This window comes from Leptonychotes weddellii, chromosome 4 (genome assembly GCF_054177405.1).
Source record: "Leptonychotes weddellii isolate Sample4059 chromosome 4, ASM5417740v2, whole genome shotgun sequence".
Lineage (NCBI taxonomy): Eukaryota > Metazoa > Chordata > Mammalia > Carnivora > Phocidae > Leptonychotes > Leptonychotes weddellii.
In genome coordinates, this window is record NC_138372.1 from 76,586,716 (window position 1) to 76,610,705 (window position 23,990).

Below are 23,990 nucleotides of genomic sequence, written 5' to 3' on the forward strand. Positions count from 1 at the left end.
TGAGAGACCATATAGAGAAAAGTTCAGTTGTCCCAAGTGAAGCCACCTTAGATCAGCCTACAGCCAGATGACCCCCATGTATGTGAGAACGTCTAACCAAATCAGCAGAGCTACCAGCCTGATTACAAGTGCATGACTGAGCCCAGCTGAGACTACAGAAGGGGCTCCACTGACCCACAGATTTGTGAGGATTATTATAGCACGTTAGGGCTTTTTAAATTCAGCAATAGCCAAATTATACTATGTTGTTTATGGAGGCAATGTTTTTTTGTTAACCGTAGCTGTTGCTGTAATCTACAAAAGTGTCCTTTGTTTTGTCTCAAGAGTAGATACCTGGCTAACCCCAAGACAATTCTCCCACCCTAACTTAAATAGACCTCTTAGGGAACCATCAGTGTTGGGGCAGCTGAACTGTCCAATCTGAAAGGGCAAGGACTGTGTCTGTCTTTCTAGCCACTGTTTAGTTGGCACATTGCCAAGTATCTGGTATGCAAAACCAGTCAGTAAATATTTGCTGAATGAAAGAAGGCTGAAGGGCCTTCTTGAGTAGGAGCAATACCTCCAGAGAAGCCTGATTAATACTCAATGTGTCTCACTAGTTTGGAAAGATTTTTCTTTCTTTTTCTAATATTGATTTAAAAATATACCTTTTTTTCCTCTTGAGAAGAGAACAATTTTCCTCTTTTGTACAAGTGATAGTGTTTCAGGGCAAAGTGAAGAATGGACTCACATGTATAAATGCTATTAATAATATGAAGATAAACAGGACACAGGATGGTGTTTGTTAGGATCACCCTTGTTGAGGATGGCATCTTCGAGATGTGAACTTTGTGTTTTCAGCTGAATGCTAAAGGTGGTTGTATGTCCACTCCTGTATATTTTCTTATTTGGAGCTCCTTGTGAGCAAGGCCACAGATTTGAAAATATCAGTCTAGAATTTAGATCCTGTAATCCATGGCTCACAAAGCCTGGTGGGTGGGCGGGGGGGGAGACATATTTTTTCTTATTAAACCTCGACCATGTCCCAAGGTTTATCAGCCTAAGAACCAGCTATAATCTAAAGCAAAGGGGATAGTGAAGCAGAATATAAATACTCTTATTTTTTTCTTTTTATAAGAAAATCACTCACTTAAAATCTGGAAGAAATGTCCTTAACTGAAATTTTAAAAGAATCCAAGGTCACAAACTTCATTTCAAAGTCCATGTCTGGCAAATAGTGAAAAGATTTGTGTTTCTAAGGCATAAATAGAACCATTTGGTATATGTCCAGGGAAACTTTTTTAAACATGCAATCAAAATTTAATAAATGGTGCCCTAGAGGCAAGAACAAGATCATTTACATCCATTCTTTAGTACCTTCCATACCCAGAGGAGACAGATTATGTAGTAGATCATACACCTGCTCAGCGTCCCAGATAGTTTCAGGGGCTTCTGAATTGCAAATAAAGAGGTTGCTAAGATCCCAGGATGGCCCATGGGATAGAGCTGCCCAGAGAACTGGTCTAATGTCAACCATTGTGATCCCTTTGCAAACATTCTCCAGTCACTCTGACAATGCGACTTGCGTCACACAAGTGTTCTTTATTCGTCTACCCCAAGAAAGGATTTATAAAAAAAAAAAAAAATCAAACTTAATTTTTTAAATTTTTAAGATTTTATTTGAAAAATACAATACACAGCAGAGAATTATGTCCTCCCCTACTGCTCTTTCACAAAGGAAACTGTATGGTAAATGTAACTGTGATATTTGGCTAGGATAGATCCTGAGAAAAGAGAGGCCCAGTTAGAATTGGAAAAGACCAAGTCTGTCAAAGAAGGTTCACCTCTCTTTTAACATAAAAGAGCCTTTTAAATAATCTTAGGAATCAGATAAAACATGTGCAGAATTTCTGCCATGCAAACAGAGACTACTAAAATTTTCACGCTGACCAATTTAGACTGACCTGGGCCCCGAGTAAGTAGAATAAAAAGATGTCTTTATCAGAAAAGTAGGTGTTTGCCTGCTTTTACTAGACTATATATGTACATATTTACAGATTCATATTTTCTTAAACGTGTTTTTCATTATTCGTAGTTATAGCATCATGGTTCAGGACTCTTTGCTGGCTTTTTGCCTTATGCATGTGTATTTTTTTATTCTTCTGAATTTCCGTCATGACAGGGTCATTCAGTACACAATCTTGGGCCCATGACATTTAATATTAGAGATGACCTTACTCCAATCCTGGATAAAATCTGGATTTCTGAGGAATGTATATAACTCCTGCATTTGGACCTGGTTTAACATGGTGCAAAGACACAACATTTACACATGAATATATAGCTAAGGCTTCCAACAGGAAAAGCATTCCAAATTGGTTCCTTGGAAAACTGATTCTAGAACCTTTAAACTGATTTAACTTCAGAAGTCTTACTGGTAATCCTGACTCCAAAGACATTATAATCATCCTTTTCACTTCCATTCCTTGTAAGTGAACTCCCTATTACTGTTATTGCCTAAAAAGATCATTAAAGAGGATCAAAGCATTCTAACCTTTCTCGTGTTTTAAATTTCCAACAGAGTTGAATTGCTATAGAAGTCTGAATTTGGTAGAAATATGGATTTTCTGCTTTTGGCCCTACAAAAAGTGTTTTAACTCCCATAGTGATGGAAAAGAACAAGTAAAATCTATTTGGGGAATAATGAACAAGTCTTTGGTTATATTCATTTGCTGATTTCTGTTGAAATTACAGAGAAAATTTAAAGTTTCTTTTTTTTTTTTTATTACTGTCAAGGTGAGGAAGATTCATTTCAGTCAATTAACTACTGCTCATATAAGACAAAGCTACTCAGGGTGGCTTTAAAAATTGTGACATTATGGTAGAAGAGTACATTTAATGGTGTAATCATAGCCCAGTTCATCTTCCTTATATTGACATGGTTTCATCCTTAGTTTCATATGCTCAGTGTGAGGTACGTCCTTTGGGGCCTCTCTTGAGGGGTGGGGTTTAGAGCATTGGGGTGAGGGCTGCAGGACAGATACCTGATTTAGGTTTCCACTTTACAAAAGACCTCACATCTAGACTCTTGACATTATTTTTGAAGAAAATTAAAAATAGGTTACCATATAGTTGCATATTTAAAAAGTGTTCCTTCTTAAAACGTATTTAAAATACAACATAGCTCTTATAATTCTATTTTGGTATTTCTTCATTTTTTTTAAAACCATAGGTAGTTGTCCAGGACTCTCCTGACCTCCAAAAGGTTTCAGTGTGTCCAAAATTATACCATAGCTCTGGTGTATTAGAAAAGAATACTGGTTCAGGGTCAAAAAACCTGAATTTAAATTTTAACTGCCTCCTACTAGTTGTATGGAATTGGGCACATTATTTACCTTGCCTTGGCTTTATTTTTCCCATTTATAAACTAAAGCCATTTTCAATGATTGCACAGGGTTACTGTAAGGATTAAGTAAAATTATAAATGAAAATGTACCTTGTAAACTATAAAACTATACAAATGCAAAGTAAAATGCGTTAACCACATTTCTGGCATTTATAGATTTTTAACTTATATGTCAGAGTGTAGTTCTTTCCTGTTTAAATTATGTGGAATCTTGACTAGTAAAAAGCCTAAGAATGGAGGCTTTCCCCCCTCTTGAGAGACTTTTATCAGTGGAAAATTGCTCACACATAGGCACCATTGCTAGATTTTGTCTTAAAATATCCTAAGCACTAGCTGCATTCGAAAGCTACAAGTCAACAATTAAACCACAATTGTCAGGAACAAAAGTCCAAATAAATAATTTTTAATTATGATACATTACTTATTACAGTAAAAATTGGCATTTTCCCCCTTCAAAAGCAGAAGCACCAGTCTTAGAATGTAGAGTATGAATGGTATTTTAAGTGAAATATAGCATAATATTATGTGCAAACATTATTTTAGTATAGAACATACTTTCTAAAAGTAATTTCACACACTGAAATCTGTTAGAATGGAAATAATGTCATGCTGAATAATAACATAAAACCCCCATGACTTTCAAAGTCCACTTCAAATGAAATGTGATATACTGCTGAATAGATCTATGAAAAACTAAAAAGCTTAACTAGCCCCAGATGGAGGGATTTCTTATACAAGATGACTTGTGTAGAGGTTCCTTTTCACATAGTATCGGTGATTCTGTGAGAAACTAACTTGAATGTTTTATTTATGAATTAATCTTTTCATTGGGTCGTTACATTTTATTTAACACCTACTTTGTGCGAGGTTTTGTTGTAGGTGCTGGGGATACAGAGAAGACACAGTCCTGCCCTTGAGGAGCTCACAGTCTAGTGGGGGAAACAGATAAGTTGACACTGATTTTAAAATTATAAAAATTATTAGACAACTTTATAAACTTCTGTTGTAATCAAACAAACTTTGGGGGTTATGAGCGGGTGGTGAAAAGGGACGATGTCCAATGCAGTGACAAACCATCTGCTTCAATATCATGTGACTTCTGCAAAGGCGGTGATATGGTTCTGAAAAAGAGAAAGGAATGAAAACATCAGAGTCCTGGGAAAATTGGCTTTGGGAGGTATTTAGTGCTTTTACAAATGATCATTAGCTTAATAGAAATCTGTAGCCCATCTGTGTTTAAGTTGCAGAAAATACACTTAAGTTCTATGTATTATTATATACATTTAACTGCTAATTATATATTTTGTTCAATATTCTTAATTCACCAAATAGATTAAGGTGTAATATTCACAATTAACACTGAAATTTGGAGAGATGAAAATGGCAATCCCACACACGTTAATATTCTGCTCACTGTTGTTAATGGAATTTTAATGCTGCATGTTAGAGGTTCAGATGAATTGTTTCCTGTGAGACAGATGGCATAAAACAACTTGGTGAAATGCTCAGACTGAAAAGCATTTGCTGGTTAACAAAGATCTCCTAAAACACTTCATTTGTTTCCAGTTTTATTGAGAAATAATTGACATACATCACTGTATAAGTTTAAGGCATACAGCACAGTGGTTTGATTTACATGTTATGAGATGATGACCACAATAGGTTTAGTTAACATCTATCTTCTGGTATAGACACAACTGAAAGAAAGAAAAAAAGGGAAAAAAATTTTCCCTTGTGCTGAGAACTCTTCAGGTTTACTCTCTAAAGAACTTCCCTATAGCTATCTTCATCATGTTGTTCATTACAGTCCTGGGACTTAGTTACTTTAGAGCTGGAAGTTTGTATCTCTTTACCACCTTCTTCCAATCCCCACTCCCCACACTCTTCACATCAGATAACCCAAATCTAATCTTTTTTTTTTTTTTTTCTGTGCATGAGTTTAGGGTTTTTGTTTTTGTTTTTAGAATCTACATATAATTGAGGGCTCCTGGGTGGCTCAGTCGTTAAGCGTCTGCCTTCGGCTCAGGTCATGGTCCCAGGGTCCTGGGATCGAGCCCCTCATCGGGCTCCCTGCTCCGAGCCTACTTCTCCCTCTCCCACTCCCCCTGCTTGTATTCCCTCTCTCGCTGTCTCTCTCTCTGTCAAATAAATAAATAAAATCTTAAAAAAAGAAGAGTCTACATATAATTGAGATCATATGGTATTTCTCTTTCCCTATCTGACTTATTTCATTTAGCATAATGCCTTCAAGATCCTTCCATGTTGTCATAAATGGTAGGATTTCTTCATTTTTATGGCTGAATAATATTCCATTGTGTGTGTGTGTATATATATATATATCCAACAGCTTCTTTTTTTTTTTTTTTTAAGATTTTATTTTTATTTTGAGAGAGAGAGAATGAGTGACAGAGAGCACGAGAGGGAGGAGGGTCAGAGGGAGAAGCAGACTCCTTGCTGAGCAGGAAGCCTGATGTGGGACTCGATCCCGGGACTCCAGGATCATGACCTGAGCCGAAGGCAGTTGCTTAACCAACTGAGCCACCCAGGCGCCCCGTCCAACAGCTTCTTTATACATCCATCCATCAGTGGACACTTAGGTTGTTTCCATGTCTTGGCTATTGTAAATAATGTTGCTATCAACATAAGGTACAGAGACCTTTTTGAGTTAGTGTTTTTGTTTCCTTTGGATATATTCTCAAAAGTGAATTGGTGGATCATGTGATAGTTCTATTTTTAATTTTTTGAGGATTCTCCATACTGTTTTCCATAAAGGCTGCAACAATTTACAATCCTACCAGTGGTGCACAAGGGGTCCCTTTTCTCCACATGTACACCAGCATCTGTTATGTCTTGTCTTTTTTATGTTGGCCATTCTAACAGGCATGAGGTGATATCTCATTGTGGTTTTAATTTGCATCACCCTAATGACTAGCGATGTTGAGCATCTTTTCATATACCTATTGGCCTTTCATGTATCTTCTTTGGAGAAATGTCTATTCATGTCCTTTGCCCATTTCTAAATTAGGTTATTTGTGCTTTGCTATTAAGTTGTAGGAGTTCTTTATATAACCTCTTATCAGATATATGGTTTGAAAATATTTTTTTCCAATTCCATAGGTTGGGTTTCACCTTGTTGATGGTTCCTTTTGCTGTGCAGAAGCTTTTTAGTTTGATGTAGTCCCACTTACTTATTTTTTATTTTATTGCTTATACTTTAGGTGTCATATTAAAAAAATCATTACCAAGACCCCTCAAGGAACTTTATTCCTATGTTTTCTTCTAGGATTTTCATGGCTTCAGGCCTTACATTTAAGTATTTAATCCATTTTGAGTTAATTTTTGTAAGTGGTATAAATATAGGTCCAGTTTCATTCTTTTACATGCAAATATCCAATTACAGCAACATCATTTATTAAAAAAACAAAAACAAAAAACTATCTTTTCTCCATTGAGTATTCTTGGCTCCCTTGTCAAATATTAGTTGACTGAATATGCTTGGGTTTATTTCTCAGCTCTTGATTCTGTTCTTTCTGTCTATTTGTCTGTTTTTATGCCAGTACCATACAGTTTTGATAACTATTGCTTTATAGTATAGCATCAGGATGTATGATGCCTCATGTTTTCTTCTTCTTTCTCAGGATTTCTTTGGCTACTCAGGGTCTTTGTGATTCCATATAAATTTTACGAGTGTTTTTATTTATTTTTTTTAGTTCTGTAAAAAATGCCTTTGGAATCTTGATAGGGGTTGCATTGAATCTATAGATGGCTTCTGGTAGGTAGTAGTCACATTTTAGTAATATTAATTCTTCCAATCCATGAACATGAGATTCTTACCCATTTATTTGTGTCTTCTTTGATTTCTTTCATCAGTGTCTCATAGTTTTCAGAGTAGAGATCTTTCACCTCCTTAGTTAAATTTATTCTTTAAGTATTTTATTGTTTTTGATGCTATTATAAATAGGATTGATTTCATTTCTTTTTTAGAAAATTCATTGTTAGTGTATAGAAATGCTACTGATTTTTGTATGTTAATTTTGTATTCTGCAACTTTACTGAACTCATTGTTTTGATCTAACAGTTTTTGGTTGCATCTTTAGGGTTTTCTCTATATAAAATCATGTTATCTGCAAATATAGTCAATTTTACTACTTCTTCCTTTCTAATACTGATATCTTTTATTTCTTTTTCTTGCCTAATTGCTCTAGCTAGGACTCCCAAGGACTATGTTGAACGGGAGTGGTGAGAGTAGGCATCCTCGTCTTGCTCCTGATCTTAGAGAAAGTGTTCAACCTTTCACCATTGAGTATGATGTTAGCTGTGGGCTTGGCATATATGGCCTTTTTTATGTTGAGATATGTTCCTTCTATGCCTAATGTGTTAAGAGTTTTATCATGAATGAATGTTGAATTTTGTCAAATGTTTTTCTGTGTCTATTAAAATAATCATATGATTTTTTTTCATTCTATTAATATGATGTATCATACTGATTGATTCACATATGTTGAACCATCCTTGCATCCCAGGGATAAATCCCACTTGTTCATGGTGCATGATCCTTTTAATGCACTGCTGAATTTCGTTTACTAGGACAAGCATACCTTAGAGCTACTGAAGGTTTGGTTTCAGACAACCACAACAAAACAAATACCACAATAAAGCAAGTTAAATGATGCTTTTGGTTTCCCAGTACATATAAAAGTTATATTTATACTATACTGTAGTCTATTAAGTGTGCAATAGCATTATGTCTAAAAAAAACAATGCACATACCTTAATTAAGAAATACTTTATTGTCAAAAAATGCTAGCCATCATCTGAGCTTTCAGTGAGTCATAATCGTGACTACAGATCACCATAACAAATATAATCATAATGAAAAAGTTTGGAATAGTGTGAGAATTATTAAAATGTGAGACAGAGACATGAAGTTAGCAAATGCTGTTGGAAAAACAACTCTGATAGACTTGCTTGATGCAGGGTTGCCACAAACCTTTAATTTGTAAAAATCACAGTATCTGTGAACTGCAATAAAGAGAAGCACAATAAAATGAGGTAAGCCTGTGTTTCATTGAGAATTTTAGCACATATAGACATCAGGAATATTGGCCTTTGTTTTTCTTTTCTAGCAAATCTTTTTTTTTTTATTTTAGTATCAGGGTAATGTTCACCTTATAAAACGAGTTTGAGACTGTTTCGTTCTCTTTGATGTTCTGGAAGAATTTGAGGATTGGTGTTAATTCTTTAAATGTTTGGTAAAATTCACCCGTGAAACCATCTGGTCCTGGGCTTTTCACCATTGGGAGATTTTTGATTACTGAGTCAATCTCCTTTCAAATAACTGGTCTGTTCAGATTGTCTATTTTTCCCTGATTCAGTCTTAGTAAGTTCATATAGTTATTCACAGTAGCTCTTATGATTCTTTAAGTTTCTGTGGTATCTATTGTAATGTCTTCATTTATAATTTTGTTGATTTAAGTCCTTTCTCTTTTTTCCTCAGTTAGTTTAGCTAAGGGTTGTCAATTTTGTTTATCTTTTCAAAGAACCAACTCTTAATCTGGCTTGTATTTTCTATTTTTTTTCCGTTCTTTATTTCATTTATTTCTGCTCTAATCTTTATTATTTCCAATCTTCTGTAACTTTGGGCTCAGTTCATTCTTCTTTTTCTCCTTTAAAGTGAGAGTTAGGTTGTTTATTTGGGATTTTTCTTGTCTCTTAATGTAGGCATTTGTTGCTGTGAACTTCCCTCTAAGAACTGCTTTTGCTGCATCCCACAAGTTCTGGTATATTGCATTTCCATTTTCTTTTGTCTCAAGAAATTTTTTACTTTTTTAACTTCTTCTTTGATCCATTGGTTGTTCTGAGAAGTGTTATTTAATTTCCATGTGTTTGTGAATTCCAGTTTTCTTCTTGTTATTGATTTCTGGTTACATGCCATTGTGGTCAAAGAAGACACTTGGTATGATTTCAATCTTCTTGAATTTGCTAAGACTTGTTTTGTGGTCAAGCATATAGTCTGCCCTAGAAAATGTTCCATGTGTGCTTGACAAGAATATGCATTTTGCTGTTGTAAGATAAAATGCTCTGTATATATCTGTGAGGTCCTTTTGGTCTATAGTATTACAATCTGCTATTTCTTTATTGATTCTCTGTCTGGAAGACCTATCCATTGTTGAGAGTGGAGTATTAAAGTCCCCAAATATTATTGTATTGCTCTTTATTTCTATTTTTAGCTCTGTTAGGTTTTGCTTTATATATTTAGGTGCTCCAAGTATAAATACTTATAATTGTTGTAGCTTATTGATGTATTGACCCCTTTATTGTTATATAATGACCTTTTTTGTCTCTTTTTACCATTTTTAGCGTAAACTCTATTTTGTCTGATATAAGCAGAGCTACCTCTGCTCTTTTTACCATTTGCTTGAAATGTCTTTTCCCATCCTTTCACTCTCAATCTATGAATGTCTTTAAGGTTAAAGTGAAACTCTTATAGACAGCATCTATTTGGATCTATTTTTTAAAAAATCCACTCAGCCATTCTATGTCTTTTAATTGTAGAACTTAATCCATTTATTTTTAAAGTAATTGTTGATAGGTAAAAACTTACTATTGTCATTTTGTTGTTGTTGTTGTTTTAATAGATCCATTGTTCCTTGTTTTTTTCTTGCTGTCATTTTTGTGTTTTGATGCCTTTTGATACCAGTATACTTTAACTTCTTTATTGTGTTCCTTTGTGTAATTTCTACAGAATTTTCCCTTGTGGTTACCTTGAGGCACACAAAAAATAGTTTAAACTTAAAACTTATTTTAAACTGGTAACAACTTAACTTGAATAGAATTTATAAGCTTTACATTTTTATTTTTCCTCTCCTTCACATTTTAGGTTACCACTATTACAAGTTATATGTTTTATGTTGTGTAATAACAGATTATTGTAGTTATGGTTATTTTTACTATGTTCTTTTTAAACTAGAGTTTTAAGTGAATTATATACCACTATTACCATATTGCAGAATCTAACTATGACTATATTTAATTATAATGTGTAGTTCACTAAACATCCTTAAGAGGATTATTCTGAATTCTTTGACAGCAACTAGATCTCTATTTGTTTAGAGATATTTATTGGAACTTTATTAGTTTCCTTTGGTGGTGCCATATTTATCTGATTTTTTGTGATCCTTGATTCCTTATGTTGGTATCTGTGCATTTGAATAATTGGGCTCGTCTTCCAGACTTTACAAGTTTGCTTTGGCAGAGACAGTTCTTCACCAGTCAGCTCAGTTTAGGTTTCTGGTTGTGTCTGCTAATAAAGTCCTTGGGCAGGTGGAGCCTGCTATTATTCCCTGGTTGGACAGGCTGAAGCCTGTATTCAGTGATGACTGGGGTATGAATTAGGTTCCCTGCCTGGACACAGCAGAAGTAGCTCTAAAGTTGGTAAAGCTCTATTTGTTATCTTAACTTAAGCTGACCTGTACCCCAAGTTCCCTGACCTAACATGCCAATGGCTTTGTTCTGCAGACTATTAGTTCTGCCCGCCTGCCTTTTATCTCTCTGAGGCTACTGCGCTGCATAGCTTCCAGTTGTCTCTAGTCCTTCTGGTTAGATGGGGTCACAAGACACTCTCCACAGCAGGTGAAGTTATGTTGCTGCTTCCTTGCCTGGGCAGGATGGGGAGGGGCACTGCAGGCTACTCTCAATTTCCCGAACATGCTCTCTGGTTGGGAGGGACAGAGCTACCCTCAGTCTTAACTATAAATTAATCCCCCTGCCTGGGCAGAGCATAGGAACTCTCCATGCCCAGTATTGGCTTTCTATCTGCTCTGCCTGCCCACCTCTCAAGCACCGCTGGGCCACACTGCTTACAGGAGTTGTCACCAGCCCTTCTAGACTCAAGGGGCTGGGAGACACTCTCTAGGTAAGGCTGTGACTTAGCTCCTCACCTGGGTGTGGGGAAATCAGGCTCCAGGGCTGGCAAAACTCTTCATTTGAGGATCTGGATTAGGCAGATCCTCACCCTGTTGAGTTCCCTAGTCAGAGGGCACCCTCAGTTTGGTCCTGTAGATTTGTAAAACTGCTGGTTGGGATGACTACTAGCGCATCGCAGGTATGAATTTGGTCTGCCAAGATCCGTGTGCTCGTTGTTGTGAGCCCCTCCCTGCTTCTCCATCACACACAGATTCCCAGTTGTTGAACCTGCAGATTTCCCTGCAATTTCCATGGTGTGAGATCAGAATAGAGACCCCTACAAACAACCCACAATGCTAGGGGGAGCCGGTCCCCCTTTTGGGTTCTCTTTGTTCACTGGGGGAACTGAAGGCTCAGGGGGAACCTCTCCAGGTGGTGCTGTGCAGCTGTTCAAAAGGGACAATGGGCCAACATGTAGCTGCTTCTCTTACACTTGTAATGCAGTCTGTCTCAGTCTCTAATGGCATGGGGGGGTGGGGGGGTGGGGGGTGCTTCAGCCTCACTCCCGTGTTCCGGAATTCTCTCAGTGGCGTCTTGTTCTTAAACAGTTCTTAGTTGTTCTTGTGGAGGGGAGCAAAGTCAGGATGTCATCATGGTGACGTCACTCCACAAACACTTCAGGTTTGAATTCATGAATCCAGACTACAGACTGCAATCTCTGTTGTTTACTTCAATCAGAGGATTCCTTATAGGACTTTCTCCTCCTCCTCCTCCACCTCCTCCTCCTCCACCTCCTTTAAAGCAACAGAGCTATGTACAAAAAAACCCTCTGGAAGGGCTAATATTTAAATGGATTTAGACATGCAGCAGACCAAATCATGGCTGCTGAAATATTGCTGTGGAAAACTGATATGACATAATTAATCATGCTACGTATAGGGTTATGTCAAGATGTAACATACTTGACAGCCCCAACTGATAACTGCAAGCATTACAAAAGGATTTTACCATCATATTACCTGCCCTAAGTGTTTTTCATAGTAGTTTCTGTATTGACTCTTCATAAGTCAAAAAGACATCATGAACAGAATTTCATGTAATGAGTGCATGCCATGAGCTTTCTTCCATATATATGTAGGTCTTTTCAAGTTAAAGTGTTTTAACTAGTTAAAACATTTACAAAATGTGTGTGAAGAAATTAAAACTCATTTTCACTGAATTTAGGCATATTAAACCAGAAGTAGGAGAACATCATTGACTAGTGCTTATGGCATTATTTTCCAGGTCTGACCCACTTAAACCTAGAGAAAAACAGTATCAGAAGGAATCAGTAGTGAGCAGAACACGCCACCTTTTCCACTAACTACTAAGAACACCTTAGAAAGTGTAATTTCTCACTTTAAAAATGCATGATGAAAATGTTAGGGAACTCGGCAACTCATCTCCGAGTTTTCCTGATTTTCTCTTACAAAAGCACAAGCGTAATTTTAGGACAAAAAGACTGTCAGAGTTTTATAATGCACTTTGATGGAATAAAAGCCATCAGAACTGTGGAAACAATACATCATAATTTTATTTCCAGTGGCCCCATGGGGACTTGAAACCTGTGGACTAAGAGAATACAATCTGATACACAGTGTTTCAGTACAAACCTGGCAGGAATGTCATACCTCTGGACAGGACCTAGCACATAGTGATTGCTGGAAAGATGTTAAGATATCAGTCAACTGACGATTAACCAGTCAGTGACGGCAGGGGTAGGGAAGGAGCGAGAAAGTGACAACAGACATACAGGAAAGGAGACAAAAGAGAGAAAATAGGTGGTGTTCTGAAGGCCACTGACCTAAGTGTCAGTGTTCCCTTGACCTAGATAATCAAGTGTCCACATGGCTCATTAAATTTGCTGAAGATGAGCCTAAGTGAAAGAGACAACCATTACGTTGGAAGGTAGAATTGAAATATTAAAAGACCTTACTAGAACAGGGTAAGTATCAAAAACAAATCACTAATAATCGATGCAAAGCAGGACAGAAGCAGAGGAAAAGCCAAGGGACAAGTGCAAGCTGAAGAGAGTGACTAAGAAAGTGCAGTGACTGGAGGGCGAGCTGTAAGTTATCATCTAAACCCTGGAAAAAGGGTTGCTAATGATACACTGGGGACAACAGACTGAAACTGGGACTTTCCCAAATAGGGGCATAAGGACAATTTAGAAATAAGGCATCCGGTGTAGAACTCAAAGTGTGCTATGGAGAACTAGGAAACACTGGGGCCAGTCTGGGCGTTTAAAGTCATGTTTCGATGGCCACTAAATTTTCCTTTCATTGCCGGTTGAGTCCAAACAATATCACCCCTTTCATTACACTAAGTCATTACCAAGTTAAACTACAGTTTCCAGACTGACTCCATTTTTAGATCCCAAGTCTCCCCCATTTTTCCAATTAGCAAAATTTTAGTTTCACATCACACTTAAGTTTTAACTTCTGAGATGATTTTTTGTTTGTTTGTTTGATTGAAATTAGAAGGATTCTGCTAAGGGCTTATCATTTAAGGTTGGCGTTAGCAGAGAGATTAAACAGATGAAAATAAAACATTAAAGTGACTGTACATAGGGAAGAGAAAGTTAAGGGGAAATTTAATAATAGGTTTTAAGTACATGAAAGGAGTATACAGAGAGCATGGGGGCCATCTGTTCATTAATTTCACTGTCTAAGAGCAAATGAACCCACACCATAGAATGAAGGAGATGGATTACTTATCTCAGGAAGATTTAAAAACTAAGATTAATTCTCTTTTAGCATAAGGGTGATTTTCCCTGAAGGAATCTAAAGAAAGAACAAGGGTAATTATTTAAGGTCCTTACCATTCCTAAAACACTCTGATTCTATGTTATAAAAATTAGATTAGCAAAGTATGTAAATGCATAATTTGAAATATACAAATGGCATCATTCCTATGCAGGAAGTTATGGCAGTCCTCACTTCCCGTCAGCATTTTTCTCAGTAATATAAAAAGCCAGAGTTGCATTTATTATTTTCAGGTCAACCATCTTGAGAAATGGACTTCTTATGAGGCAAACCAGGTAACAAGGGGTTTCTCCTTTTAATCTGGCTGAATTCTTAATCTGCCAATACAAATCCTATTAATAGATAATACTGCAAACAGGTAGTAGGCAAACTAAAAACTCATGCATAAAAGTTTAATTCAGAGTCACACAAAGAAAGGGGTCAGATAATTGATCAGTGCAATTACTACTTTTTGCAACTACACATACAGAGGCTTATAGTAGAGATGGCAGAGTTCAAGCCCAAAGAGTTGAAGATTAAAATGTGTTACGTCCATTAGAAAGTGTTCATTCAAGTCCACAGCAAATCAGTGTGCAAAATACTGAATCCAGTCCTTGAGTGCAGAGGTCCCATGGAAAAACGAGCACTTGTTTCTGAAAAGTAGTTTTGGATTCTTAAATTTGGTAAATTCTAAAGTCTATATCGTATGTCAATTTGTAAAGCTCTAAGTTCTACATAAAAGTCTCTATTTTACTATTTATTCTATTCTTCCCTTTGTAGAAATCATACTGTTATTTTAAAAAATGTTATTTAAAACAAAACTACCTCAGCTTATGACAATGCAGTGATGACCTGTCACCTGACAAGACAGTCCGCTCACCATTTCCCTTTAAAAAAATACGTGGGAAATGCAAAAAGAGCACTTCAGCTAGGAAAACAAAAAAGCCATTATTATTAAGGGCTATTTGGTTGAGGATTGCCAAATTCCCATTAAGTGAAAAACCAATAAAAAAATAAAAACATTTGAAAGGTAAAATAATAACAATAACAACACCAATCAAGTACTTATAGATTTGGATGGGATGGAAACCTGCACAGAAGGACATTCTCTGTATTTGCCTCAGCTTTGCAACCCAACTCCAACACCAGTGTGCTCTAGCGCACATACGTTTATTGCCTTAATTGAAGATGTTCGCAGTGGCTTATTCCCAGTATCCAGCTGAAGAGCCTTGCAAGACAGTCTTTAAAGGACCTTCCCTGTGAATTTTCTTCTTGACTGTTCTCAATAGGTTGAATTCGGGACACCTACAAAATGTGTTTTATTCATTATTTAAATGCTTATTTAATACGGACTTATTTACTTGGACAAAGAACTAGTTTACTTCAAGTTCTATGTTGCTATATTATTAGACCAAATGCTGAGGTTAAATACTGCTCCAGTTTCTTTCTTTCAACATGACTATAAACAGCTTTTGGGTTTTAATAGGAGGTTGCCAGCAATCAGCTTAGGTTTTTAAACTAAACATAAAAAAAGATCTATGCATAAAATGACTTTAATTCAGTGATTTCTGTCTTCGTCTCTATTGGTGAGGAAGCTGTGTGGTAGAATAGACACTGCTGCCAAGTAGTATGAATTTAACATTCATATGGAATGTGGAAGGTGGGTTTCATAACAATTGAAATGTTCACAAGCAATCTAATCTTTCAGAGACCCGGCTTTCTCATCTGTGAAATGGAAATAATAATATATCTTTGAATGGATTCTTGTTAAGATTAAGTGAGATTATATGCACCAAATTCCTTATCTCTAGTCAAACATCTGTAATTGTCTATAAAGGTAGGGCAACAAGATAAAAAGTAAAAGAAAAAAGAGAAGGAAAAAGTACAAAGAGAAAGAAATCAATATATGTATTAATATTCTAATATCCGCACAAACTTTAAAACCAAATGTTTCTTGTAAGATTGGTACACTCATTTGGTGGTAAAACTGACCCTGAATTGCTCTGAGGTTATTTATACTCTATGCCTTGCTGTAGAAATATCCATTTTTGATTACAAAGTGCTGCCCAAGACCCTGCTTGTGTAACAGAATACACAGTATTTTCCCCTAAAATATAAAATATTTTGAAGCCTGAAAAAACCTAGCACCACAGTGTAGGAGAAGGAATCAGGGTCCTATAATGATCAACAATTCTGATGCTGTGGAGATGCAGCCTACATTTTATCAGGGAGGCTAGATGAAGGCCATACTCCTAAATATTGGCCTTTTATATTCTGCTATTTGCTTCCTTTGTTTGTTCACTGTGTCCCTTGAGGAAGACAAAGTGGACAAAAGAGAGAAGGATTAAAAAGAGTCATGCTTGGAGTGTGTGCTCTAGGACCCTATGTTGTCACATTCAGTTTTCCTCCTGGTAAATGGTGAAGCTGGTATTTTCAATGAAAGAAAAACAATGTTAGGTCCACCTGAGAAGAAATTCCTAGAGAACTTCAAATTCAGGCTGTGAAACAGATTGAAAAATTCATGTCCGACAATTTCATGTTTTAAGAAGCTGGGGAGATGAAGACATAAAAGCTGAAATGTGATAAAACCAAAGTTCTCTTGGGAAAGAAGATTGTTTTGAACCATTTCTTCCTTTAACGTGGTTTTCTGTTCAGTTCAGAGTTTTACATTAGCTCAGAGTTTTGTTTCTATTCACGAATTTCTTTTTTGTACTATTTGGAGACAGGGGCTCAAAGTTACGTTCTGAGAGAATCGTTGGTCTCCAGAGAAAGGAGAACTCTAGGTGGCTTTCACTGATAAGCTAAATAAACCAGAGGCAGGCCGGGCTTTTAAGGGAGCATCAGCTATAGATCTTATGAAGTATCTCCGAGTCCCAAGGAGCCGAGGATTTAAGGCTTTCCACAATGGATGTTTAGGACCACAAGTTCTCAATCTTGGCCGCATGCCGGAATCACCTGGGGGCTTTAAAAAAAATACTGACACACCAGAGACTTGGATTTAATTGGTCTGAGGCATGTCCTGGTCAATGGTAGTTTTAAAGGCTCTCCAGATGACTCTAATGTGTAGTCAATATTGAAAACTACTGTTTCAGAAGGTCTGCAGGCCCAACTGGATCTAGGCCAATTGCTGGCTCCATATCCACATCACCTGAGGTGGCTGATACCACAGATCCCCAGGCCCAAGGCTGCCCAGGCCTACTGCATCAGAATCTCTGGGCGTGTATCCCAGAAATGTGCCCTTTGCGCAAATGCTATAAGCGAAGGATTCCCTTTTACACCAATCTGAGAACCACTGCCTAAAGGTGTAGTAAAGTGATTGGTTAGCAATGTAAACACTGTCAGGCATATAAAATAAATTCTTTTTAAAAATGCTACCATTCCTCTGGTAAAAAGAGCACCGCCTTAAAAAGCTGTAATCCTGAATGACTCTCTCCAAAATAAAATCATTGTGTTCAAAAATTTCTGGGAATAACTGCACATTATATTCATTGCTTAGAACATCACTGTGCATAATGGTGTTGAGATCTGTAGCAAAGACTCGGTTTTACTGTAACTCAAAGTTTCCCAGCACAACGACATGAAGCTCCATGTGAGTCTGTTAATATTAATGGGCTTACGTACTTGGTGGATGTGGGTATCCATGTTCTCTATCTGAAGTTCTTTAACCTCACTAACTCTAAGGACCTGGCCGCCACACTTGTAGCACACATTCATGACTATATTCCCAACTGTCAACCACATCAGAAACGTAAAGCCCCAATTTACCTCCTGTCCTACCTCCTTCGTACTACAAAGTTTCTTTGGCCATTTTTGAAATTTCCCAACCACTAATCTGTTCATCTGCTCCAGCCCATCTTTTTTTTTTTTTTTTTTTAAGATTTTATTTATTTATTTGAGACAGAGAGAATGAGAGCACATGAGAGGGGGGAGGGTCAGAGGGAGAAGCAGACTCCCTGCCGAGCAGGGAGCCAGATGCGGGACTCGATCCAGGGACTCCAGGATCATGACCTGAGCCGAAGGCAGTCGCTTAACCAACTGAGCCACCCAGGCACCCTGCTCCAGCCCATCTTGCCCCTTCTTGATTCTATTTCTTTTACCTTCATTCTGGACCCCACCTGAACACTCTTTAATGGCACCCCCATGTCTCTTGCCTCCGTGTTATCTACCTGCCAAACAAAATCTTCGTGCAAGCTGCTTTCTCCGTCTAAAACATTCTCCTCTCTCCTCCTCACTTGGCTAACAGTCCTTTGGATGTCTCCTTAGAGGCTGCTGCAAGCATTGCTAAGTTTGAGTAGGTCTCCCTTTATGCCCTCCTCCAGCATAGCCATCACCACCCCGTTCTATATTGGCCTATATAAGATTATCGATCTCCCCACTAGACTGTAAGCTCATGAACCCTGGGAAATGTACCATAGTGCTTTTTATTTGGTATTGGTTACATATCTCATATATTACAAATCTAATTACAAATAATATTTAACTATATATAACAAATGATAAGAAAGGGAACTCTTCCATAAATTGTACCCAGGACTTGTTTTATACTGGTATTTGAATCTACCTAGCTAATTGGATTCCTATTTATTTCATTTCTCTTTAACTTTTTTAAATGCTTTAGATTTGCTAACTAAGCACCCCAATGCTACTTGACAGAAGAATCAGAGGATGTGGGTAATGGATCAAGTGCATGACAAATTCTTGTATAACCAGGAGCTGATTAAAACTCATTTATAAAACTTCCCTTTTTCGAGGGCACATGTTGTGTTGAGCACTGGGTGTTACATGTAAGTGATGAATCACTAAATTCTACTCCTGAAACCAACATTACACTATATGTTAACTAGAATTTAAATGAAAATTTGAAAAAAAGATAAAAATTTTAAATAAATAAATAAATAAACAAATAAATAAATAAAACTTGCCTATTTTCACCAGAAGGTAAAAATCTAGATGAGCTACATCAAGATTCATTTCAGAACCATTCAAAACCGTAAGTACCATGAGCCATGACACAGATACTTTGGAAAATTTCTGTAAGGGTAAATATACCTTTACCACAAAACCACTATCCCTATTCCTTGGTATTTATCCAAGATTTAGGAAAATATTATGTACACAAAAACCTGTACCTGAATTTTTATATCAGCTTTTTTTCATAATTGTAAAAAACTCCAATGTCCTTCAATTGGTGAATGGATTAAAACATTGTGGTACATACATACGACAGAATACTACTCAGCAATAAAAAGGAAAAAAAACCCTACTGATGTAGGTTATAACATGAATGAATCTCAAATGCATTACACCAGGTGAAAAAGTCAGACTCGGAAGGTTACATACTGTATGAGTCTTTATACAACATTCTGGGAAATGTTAAACCCTCCTAAAGATTAGCTTTTACTCTTATGCTTGATAGGAGTATTATATTTATTGATCTATAACCATATCTTTGATACACTGTTGTCTGAACAAAAGCAGGCTACAGAAAAGAACATCCAGGGAGATCCTATACTATACACAAATCCACACATACACTCATGGGGTCTTCAAGGCCACTTAAGAAAGTGTTTCCAGGGGCACCTGGGTGGCTCCGTCAGTTGAGTGTCCGACTCTTGATTTCGGGTCAGGTCATAATCTCTCCTAAGATGGAGAATTGGCATAGGGCTGGGGCAATGGGCTCTGTGCACAGCGAGGAGTCTGCTTGAGATTTTACACCCTGTGCCCGCGCATAAGCATGCCCCCTCTCTCTCAAATAAATAAATCTTTTTAAAAAAAGAAGAAAAAGAAAATTGTCCAGTGATTACTGTGGTGGGATATGGATACTATCCATCTATTTCTGTTTTGCTTGCCAGACTTTCACATTATAAACAATATACACAAATTACTTGCTTTTTTAATAGAAACAATGAAAAATTATGGTTGTTTCATTAGACTGTGAATGGGCTCATTGTTAATTTTCTTAGTTTTAGTAAAATAAAATTTTACATTTTCTCTACAAAAAATGTTCATAGTGTCATGGTGCTCCTGATTGACTTTGAAGGCCTCCGTAAGTGTCTCTAAGACAGCCCACCATTCAGGAACAAATCTGAGACAAGAGGGGAATGAATGGGTGGGAGAAGTTTCCCATGTATAACTAATTGTGTGTGCATCAGGAATGATTTTTTATCCAACATTGTTTTATTCTCTCCTTAACTGATGACTGCAAGAATCACATAATTTAAAGATGCAGTCATCAACCCTGCATTTATTCACACAAATGAGATGAGGAAGCATGTTTATATTCAAAAGTAATTTACTGAAAAGATGCTTTTATAAAAGGCCATTTAGATAACTGAAAAAAAATCTGGCTTTTATTCTCTCTGTAGTATATTATGATTTATAAATAGTGCGGAAAAATAAATACTAAATATATGGGAGCATAAATAGGAAAAATGACATATGGCAAAGCAATAACAGAATGTGCTAGTTTTTCTAACTTAAAATGTTGATGCCTGTTGAGATTTTTAAGCTTCCATTCTCAATTGACTTTTTTTAAGCAAAATTAAATTTAACAAATGAGAACAGAGTACAGCATGTAAACACTCATTTACTTCAAATACTTTTCATAAGTGCTCAAAGCTTAGATGAGGAAAAAATGCCTAAATTATGAATATATTTAGTTCCACTAACCATTCCAATATCTGATCACTAATTAATTTGTTTTGACAAGGCCCTATATAACATTTATATTACAGTTCAGCAGTTCTGTAAAACAAAGATTTGCATCATAGAAAAGCAACTAAATCTTAAATAGATTGCCGTAGTTATTCATGCCCAGCATTCTGAAACCTCAAAGGAATTTATCACAGAAAGCACAGTAATGTATAACCATATTTGTCTTGGCAAGAAACCACAGGATTGTTTTGCTATTGCTATGACGCTGATGTATGCAACATTTTATACTATATTTTCTGCCACATGTGCCATGTATGACATAGACAATCTGTATAAACTTTTAAGTCCATGACATATATCTATTGGGGTTTCCTAGTCTGAGATAAGATGAAAATCCTATTAAGGGAATCATGTTATTGCAGGAGGCAACTAACTTGTGTTAACCACCTACAGTGTGCCAAGAAGTTTATTTGTGATCTGTTACTTCCAACAGTTACCCAACAAAGGAATCATTATTGTACCAGTTTTTCAGGTAAGGAGGGGTAATTTGTTTAATCCCACCTACTTATTATGTCACCAAAAAAGGCTTCAAACTCAGGATTTCCAACTGCAGAAGCCTGACTCTCCATCTGCGCCCAGCCCCACTCTACCTTAATTTCAGCTCAGGCTTCTCTATGACCTTTGTGATTTTATAATCTGCAAAACAGTAAATGTAAAGGTCAATGCATATGCTTCTCTGGGGCACTGTGAATTCCCTTAGAATTTTCCTATTCATATTATTTTCCTTTGCAATAGCCATGGGAATTAAATTAAATCTCAAAAAGCATGGTAATTTCCATCTGTAATAAGACACACTTATTATGACAATTCTAGATTTTTGGAACTGTCATCACTGCTTACCACTTTCATTAGGTGATACTTCTGTTAATCAGGGTGTGCTTTTTACACTATGAGCTTCTTGGGTGGTACAAGTTGGTGAAAAGTCCCTTACCTAAAATACAAAACTATAATCTTATAAATTATCCCTATCATTATCTTCCCTTTTCTGTTCCCCTGCAGAAGGGAATTCCCTTCGATTCACTTGATTAGATCATGTAAACCTAAGAAAAAATAATGCCTATGTTTAGATGGAAACAAAATTATTTTCTCAAAAAGCATCTTTTATACCTGGTTACATTCACTAAGTTAACTCTCATAATTATCCCAAATTAGCTATAAGTGATTATAGTGGCTTAACTGCCTTAATAAAACTATGTAGATATGAATTCTTAGATCTATTAGAAATATACCCTTTTCTATCAAATCCCATCTATCTTCATATTTATTTAAGATTTTTTTTTGTTCTTTTGCTAAAGTATTCCTTTCCTTAGATTTTCTGTATAGCATCAGTTAAAATCAATAACGCATATGCACACATTATTTGCATATGCTTACCTATGCAAATCTGAATGCCAGCGTTTTGCCTTAGAGTGAGAATAAGCAGAGGGAAAGAGAGAGGAAAAGGACAAAAGTGTTCAGTGCTTTGCTGCTGTGATGAATGCAACTTGGCCCAGGAGGATCCCTGGAATGGATGTCAATGTACTCCTTACTCATTAGTTATAGACAAAAGAAATCTCTTAGGAGATAACAGGCAAATGACACAGATGAAAGGTCAGCATGTTTCTGGGGGTGGGGTTTGGGGGACAGTTCTGTTTGTGACAGCCTGGCTAGCAGTTTAGCCTTTTTCCACTGTAAATCATTGGGATAGTTAGATAACCCTTGCTTATAGACTGAATGTTTGTGTCCTCCCCAAATTCAATGTTGAAACCTAATCCCCAGTGTGATAGTGTTTGGAAGTAGGGTCTTTGGAGGGGGAGGTGATTAGGTCATGAGGGTGGGGCCCTCATGAATGGGATTAGTGCGCTTATAAAAAAGACCCCAGAGAGCTCCCTTACTCCTTCTGCCATTTGAAGACACTGGAAACAGGCCCTCACCAAGCACTAAGTTTGCTGACATCTTGATCTTGAACTTCCCAGCTGCTAGATCTTTGAGAAATAAATTTCTATTGTTCATTAGCCCTGCAGTCTACGGCACTTTGTTATAGCAGCCTGAACAAACTAAGGCAACTCCTTTGATCAGAATCAACATCTGACTAAATCAGACTTTGCCAAAGGATGCCTGGTCAGTCAAAATGACATGACATGGCTGTATTGAGATCTAGTCTATGTCATCTTTATCATTTATCTGGATTTTTACAATAACCTCCCAGATTGGCTTTTGTTTTGCTCCACTGCTATTCTCCTTTAATTCATTCTGCTTTCTTAAACTCCTTAACGGCTCCCCATTGCTTACAGGGTGAGAACCAACTTTGTAAGCATCCCATAAAAGACTCTTCATGAATTTTCATCAAAAGTGACAGAAACTGAGGATGCCTGGGTGGCTCAGCTGTTAAGTGTTTGCCTTTAGCTCAGGTCATGATCTCAGGGTCCTGGGATCGAGCCCCACATCGTGTTCCCTACTCTGCGGGAAGCCTGATTCTCCCTCTCCCACTCCCCCTGCTTGTGTTCCCTCTCTCGCTGTGTCTCTGTCAAATAAATAAATAAAATCTTTAAAAAAAAGTGACAGAAACTTTGAAAAGATAAACAATATAGACAAACCTTTAGCTAGACTCATCAAGAAAAAAGGAGAGGGCTCAAATAAATAAAATCAGAAGTAAAAGAGATGTTATAACTGATACCACAAAAATACAATGGATCATAAGTGACTCCTATGAACAATTATACACCAATAAATTGAACAACCTAGAACAAATGGATAAATTCCTAGAAACATACAGCCTTCCAAGACTGAATGACAAAGAAATAGAAAATCTTACTAGTAAGGAGATTAAATCAGTAATCTTCTTACCTCCCCCAAAACAAAAGTCTAGGGCGAGAAAGCTTCACGGGTGAATTCTACCAACATTTTAAAAAGAATTAATACCAATTCTTCTCAAACTCCAAAAAAAATATAAGAGGGAAGAATACTTCCAAATATATTTTACAAGGCCAGTATTACACTCTGATACCAACACCAAAAAGGATACCACAGGAAAAGAAAATTATAGGTCAATATCCCTGATGAACATAGACGCAAAAATCCTCAACAAAATCTTAGCAAACCAAATTTAACAACACATTACAAGGATAATTCAGCACAATCAAGTAAGATTTATTCCAGGGATGCAGGATTTTTCAACATCCACAAGTCAATTAGTATGATATACCACATTAACAAAATGAAGG

General features: G+C 36.7%; 1 protein-coding gene across 3 annotated transcripts in view; it reads right to left on the bottom strand.

The window, feature by feature from the left end:
• Nucleotides 1-3,772: 3,772 nt before the first annotated feature.
• Nucleotides 3,773-23,990, bottom strand: part of PLPPR5 (phospholipid phosphatase related 5) — a 120,776-nt gene continuing 100,558 nt past the window's right edge. For 2 of the 3 annotated variants that reach the window (XM_081818843.1, XM_081818842.1), the window contains 2 exons: nt 15,242-15,378; nt 3,773-4,506 (listed from right to left, as the gene is read on the bottom strand). In XM_081818843.1, coding sequence (XP_081674969.1) covers nt 15,244-15,378 — 135 coding nt within the window. In that variant the 3' untranslated portion in view covers nt 3,773-4,506; nt 15,242-15,243. The remainder of the gene's footprint in view (nt 4,507-15,241; nt 15,379-23,990) is intronic. The other variant, XM_081818845.1, reaches the window with a different exon arrangement.